The sequence below is a fragment of the Anthonomus grandis genome, chromosome 6, assembly GCF_022605725.1.
Source record: "Anthonomus grandis grandis chromosome 6, icAntGran1.3, whole genome shotgun sequence".
In the NCBI taxonomy this organism is placed as follows: domain Eukaryota; kingdom Metazoa; phylum Arthropoda; class Insecta; order Coleoptera; family Curculionidae; genus Anthonomus; species Anthonomus grandis.
Window position 1 is genome coordinate 24,662,193 of NC_065551.1, and position 6,000 is coordinate 24,668,192.

Below are 6,000 nucleotides of genomic sequence, written 5' to 3' on the forward strand. Positions count from 1 at the left end.
ATTGTGTATCTTTAAAACTATTGACTTGTTTTTCAGGCATGTCTTATTAACCTGAGTTTCTTCTATCTCGAATAAAAATTTAATCATCTGTTTATAGAAAACTACAAAAAATTCTAAAATGAGTATCATACCCATTTAAGTTATGCATAAAAATGGAGGTACATTTTTCTGTAACCTATATTTAGAAAAATTTAGCATGGACTATATAACTGGCTTTCTTTTACAGAATGCTTTTTTCTGTAACTTCCTCTTAAGACAATCACTATTTTTCTCAACGACTTTACTTACTGCACAAATATATTTTACTTTATCAATAAAAAAATAATTTTATTGCATATTTGATTGCAGCCTCGCAGCATAGCGGAACAGTTGAGGAACGCGAAGAAGACGAAGACGACGATAACCAAGTGAGATGTTGCAACTGTGACCAACAATTTAGTGACGTAGAAAAGTAAGTATAATTTACACACCAAATTTTAATGTAGAATTTTTACCTAATTGCCTGAAAAACAATTAGACATATAATTTATTAAAAGATACAAATTGAATTTAAATCGTGTGAATGTTACCAGATGGCGCACTTTAATATTATCGTGTGTGAACCCCGTAAATATTTTATTAATTATGGTGGCTCTCAGTGCATGATGATAATGATGATAATCCATCATTACTTGTTTTGGTTTTTATGTTTTCCACTATATTGGAACATCAAATTGTCCATTGATGTCCTCGGAAAATAACCGGTTTGCCTCGTTAATATTTAATATTAGTTCGTAATTGTTTTTAGCATGTATGTGCTACATATAATAATGTTTTTCTTGTTTAATTAAGCGTAATGAATTATTTAAAAGAAAAATATGAATGTTCTTTTTAAATAAGAAAAAATCTTTAGGATTCTATGATTTATTTCATTTATTTTATTTCTTTATTTATGACAAACCATTAACAATAAATACTGTGTATTAATAATCTAAATCAAGATCAACAGCAGATCAAATATGTCATCACATCATCTACAAATTAGCAAAAATTGTCTTGCTAAGTAATTGGTTGTTAGATAATTATGAATTGAAATATAATCCTCTTTTTTTTCAATCCCCGTCATATTCCAGAGACTTCAGTGACTCATCTTGTAAAAGTTTAAAGCATATAGCTGAATAAGTATCATCGAATAATTGATTTACAGCTGGGTGAACTACAAGGCTTTCAAAATTGTTAAAAATTAAGTCTAACTGAACGTTACTACTTAATACAAAATTTCTGAAGACGCGTAATTTTATTTTGCCTAAAAATACATAAACTCTCAATACTAATCTCGGCCTCAGAAAAATCTGGAGTAAACCATATTTGGTTAACTAATATAATATTATAACGACTACAGCTTACAGCTTCTTTAAAATGTTGCAATTTAGTTCTTATACCACTAGTATTTAAGAAATAGACCGAAACTTTACATTTAGATATTTTTTTAGAAACTTCTATTTTGCAACCAGATGCTGTTGCTTCAAAACAGATTTATTTAATCTTTGGGTATCTCCGAGCATTTGTTTTTAAAATTTCATTAAATGTTACTTTACATATTCATAAATAAACCCCTTTATTCCAGACTAGACGAGCACCTAATACAAAAACACAACTATCGTCGTAACGAGTATAAATGTGAACGTTGTCCGCAAGCTTATTCATATAAACCATGTTTAATACGTCATAAAGCCATTGTCCATGGCGAAACTAAGAAGTACCATTGCGAAAACTGTACCAGGTATTTCACCGATCCAAGTAACCTACAGAGACACATCAGGACACACCACGTGGGTGCCAGATCGCATGCCTGTCCAGATTGCGGAAAGACCTTTGGCAGCTCCTCTGGATTAAAGCAGCATATGCACATACACTCGAGCGTAAAGCCTTTTCAGTGTGAAGTTTGCTTTAAGGTAATATTCTTCTATTATCAACAATTTTAATTACCCTTTTTTAGGTGAAATATTTTATATTTAAAATTAACTTAATTTTTTTCTAGGCCTACACTCAATTCTCGAACCTCTGCAGACATAGACGAATGCACTCTGATTGCCGCCTCCAAGTCAAGTGTCTTAAGTGCAACCAACCCTTTTCTTCAGGAACATCACTGGCCAAGCATAAGCGTTTTTGTGACGCTAGTGACCAGCCACAGCGCTTGAATATACCATCACAGATACCAATGGCGAACTACCCATTTTATAGGGCTTCTGGGGTTCCATTACATTTTCCATTTGCGACGCAATTTCCCAACTACCCACAACCAAATTTATTCCCCGGCACACTGAGTCCAGGATTTATAGCTCCGTTTTTGCTGAACCAGTTGCAAAAGCCAAAATTAGATGAGAATCCTGACTCACTCCCTGCAAGAAAACCGAAACCGATTAGTCCTGTGAAGCAAGAACTATTTAAGAAAGAAAGATTGACGCCTCCAAGAATACCATTTACGATTAAAAAGGAGAGTCCCTCCGCTGCTGAAGAAGCCAACTCAACACCATCACCTGCTAAACCTTTGGTTACTTCAACATGGCAGGTTAAGGCGGAAAATGAATTAAAGGAAGAGGCTCCAAAAGATTTTACTCAGACAAGAGCTACCTGTGACTCAAGCGAAGAAGGAGAGGAACCGCTTGACTTGTCTGGATGGAACACTTATTCAAAATCACTTGATAAGGCTAATGATATTGCTCAAGAAAAAACTTTATCTCCTCAATCACCAGTTGAAGAAGATTTAAAGATACAAGCAACAGTAGAACAAGAATCTGTAAAGACGACTCCCCCACCAGCGACACCTCCAATGGCTTATCCACGTCCCACCTATCCTATGCTACTCGAAATGTACCAGCCAACCTTTCCAAATTTCCAACAAAACAACCTTCCATTCGGAGGACCGAGACTTCCCTTCTTTAGTTCACCTCTTCATCAGCGATTGGATCTGCTTAGACCGAACCTTCAAGGTTTTAATCACGCTAAGCCATACCACGATATTATCCATCAGCAAAACCAACAAGGCAAAAGTAAGGATCGTTACGCCTGTAAGTTTTGCGGCAAGGTGTTCCCCAGAAGTGCCAATCTGACACGTCATCTACGTACGCACACTGGGGAGCAGCCTTATAAATGTCGTTACTGTGAGCGCAGTTTTAGCATATCTAGTAATTTGCAGCGACATGTAAGGAATATTCACAACAAAGAAAAGCCTTTTAAGTGTCCATTATGTGAAAGATGCTTTGGACAACAGACTAATTTGGATCGTCATCTTAAGAAGCATGAGAGTGACGATGGTAATGGAATGGTTACTGTGGCTGATTCGCCTGAGAGTAGTAATGAAAATGACCGAGAGGAAGCTTATATTAGGTTGGATGAGATTAGGAACTTTGTTGGTAAAGTTACTAATGGTCAAGATTATTATAATTCTACCAGATTGTATTCACCGTCGTTCCAGAGTGAGATTGATGTGGTGGGAAAAGATGATGATGAAGCAGATGATGTATATTCTTCAGGTTGTATTAGTGAATACTCTAAGGAAGTAAAGCCTGAAAACATTAATAATCATTCTCGGGTGATTGCGACATAATTAGTTTGTCTCGTAGATATTGTATATTAGTGTAAAACAAATCTGAGGGTTTTTTTACCAAATAATATTATATTAGGTGTGACCCTAAATTTTTGATTCCCAATGGGTCAATAAAAAAGCGTCTGTGTTATAATTTTAAAAAATATTTTAATTAATTTTTTGTACATATATTGGATTAGGGCATTAAGGATGAATATAAGAGTTTTTTAAAGTTCCTACACACATTTTGTCTATTATAAGCAAATCAAGCACCAGGGGTAACAAGTACTTAATAAATTTTTAAATGGATCATTAATTGTCTAGCAAAAGTAGGTAAATTGTATATAATTTTAAGTGAATCTCCATCTACCTTTGCTAGATAATATGTTTAGACATTTCGCTTTGTAAATATTCTATTTAAATTTGCACCGCTAAAAACTGTTTAGAATTTATTATTTGTTACTTAAATTATACATTAAAAATTATTTTGACAAAATTTTATGAAAAATTTGTTTAAGTGACACAAAGCCAAAGTTTATTTTGTATTTTATTTGTTTATTTTAAGCTTTTAATTTGTTTTGTGAAAAGCTTTATGTAGCTTTTAGCCTTTTTTTTTTAATGTTAAAAACATGTTAGTGTAATATACCTGTAACGGATTTTAAAATTATTAACTAAACACTCATGTAAGTTTAGCTATTAATTACTTCACTGATTGTAATGATTATAAATAAAATTTACAATATTATAAAGGTTTGTTTGAATACGAGTATATAAAAATAATATTAAATAATTAAGGGTTAATACAAGTTAAAAAGTATGAATTATAATACCTAAGAGAAGCGTTTTTAAATAATTCCTAGTATTTAAAAGTATTTAGTATTATATACATTAAATTTAATTTAAAAATTATAATTTTTACTCTTTCTCTCTTTGTCTATTGCTCATAAATTTTGGACAAACAAAACTTTTCTAAAATACTAACAAAAAGGGTTTTTATATGAATAAAGCCTTTTAAAACTCCCTAAAAATTTATTTAAGAATTGAAACTAGTATACAGGGTGTTTCAGAACTATGGGATCAAACTTCTGGGGGTTGTTCAGTGCAACAGAAGAATCCATTTGAGTATGGGAACCCTGGTCCGGAAATGTGTCACTACGCCACTACGGCCCTAAGACGCGTTAAAATTTATAAAAAACATTAATTACCTAAATAGGATTTGATGCATTTATTTTTACCTTTTGTACATAATACCATAACAACAATTCTTTAAAATCCATACTTATCAATGTCAATTCTCAATGTCATGTTTAAAAATTTTATAGCTTACAATTTTTTAACATTTATTGCTAATGGAAAACTTTACCAATCAAGAATTGGCGGATATGCATTTGGCATACGGAGCAACAAACTGCAATGCACGAGCAGCATCGCGGTTGTATCATGAACCTTATCCCGAACGACAGCATCCTGGATACAAAAAGTTTATTGCGGTTTATCGAAGGCTCGCTGAGACAGGCATGTTTAGGACCAAGATGCATGATACTGGTGTTGCTCGAACCGTAAGAACGGTCGAACTTGAAGAAAAAGTGCTTCAGCGATTTGCCGATGAACCATCAAATAGCACACGTGACGTCGCTAATAATATAAATACGAGTAACGCATCTGTCTGGCGGGTACTACACGAGCAACAACTCTATCCTTACTACTTCCAGAAAGTTCAAGGTATGACTGCAGCCGATTATCATCCTAGAGTTCGATTTTGTCGATGGCTTCTGGATCACATCATTGCACAACCAAATTTTTTACGATATGTTTTGTGGACCGATGAAGCCTCTTTCACAAGAGACGGTGTTTTTTATAGTAGGAATAGCCATGTTTGGGACGAATAAAATCCTTATACAATTTTTCCAAGAAAACATCAGGATCGTTGGTCTGTAAACGTATGGGCAGGCATTGTTGATGATTATTTAATTGAACCATACCTTCTACCGGAACGGTTAACAGGACCTATTGATCTGCGCTTCTTGGAGGAAGTTCTTTCAGAACTCCTTGAAAATTTTCCACTAGACGTTAGACAGCAAGTGTGGTTTCAGCATGATGGAGCGCCGGCTCACTTTGCTGTACAAGTACGCGAGTATTTGGCTCAGCGGTTTGGGCACCGTTGGATTGCCAGAGGTGGAGCAGTTTCTTGGCCTCCTAGGTCACCCGATTTACCGTCGCTCGGTTTTTTCTTGTGGGGACATGTAAAGTATTTAGTCTACAAAACTCTAGTAGAATCAGAGCTAGACTTAATTGGACGAATAACAGCAGCATTTGAAATCATTCAAAACGAGGATCAAATTTTTAGTACAGTCCGCCGAAATCATGTGCGGCATTTAAATCGGTGTATTGAGGATGGAGGAAGACATTTTGAACAATTGTTGTGATGGTAT

General features: G+C 34.3%; 1 protein-coding gene across 5 annotated transcripts in view; it reads left to right on the forward strand.

Moving 5' to 3' along the window:
* LOC126737115 (transcription factor hamlet-like) overlaps positions 1–4,215 on the forward strand; it is a 185,977-nt gene extending 181,762 nt beyond the window's left edge. For all 5 annotated transcript variants that reach the window (XM_050441848.1, XM_050441850.1, XM_050441851.1 and 2 more), the window contains 3 exons: positions 349–451; positions 1,607–1,934; positions 2,021–4,215. In XM_050441848.1, the coding sequence (XP_050297805.1) occupies positions 349–451; positions 1,607–1,934; positions 2,021–3,589 (2,000 nt within the window). In that variant the 3' untranslated portion in view covers positions 3,590–4,215. The remainder of the gene's footprint in view (positions 1–348; positions 452–1,606; positions 1,935–2,020) is intronic.
* The last annotated feature ends 1,785 nt before the right edge of the window (positions 4,216–6,000 follow it).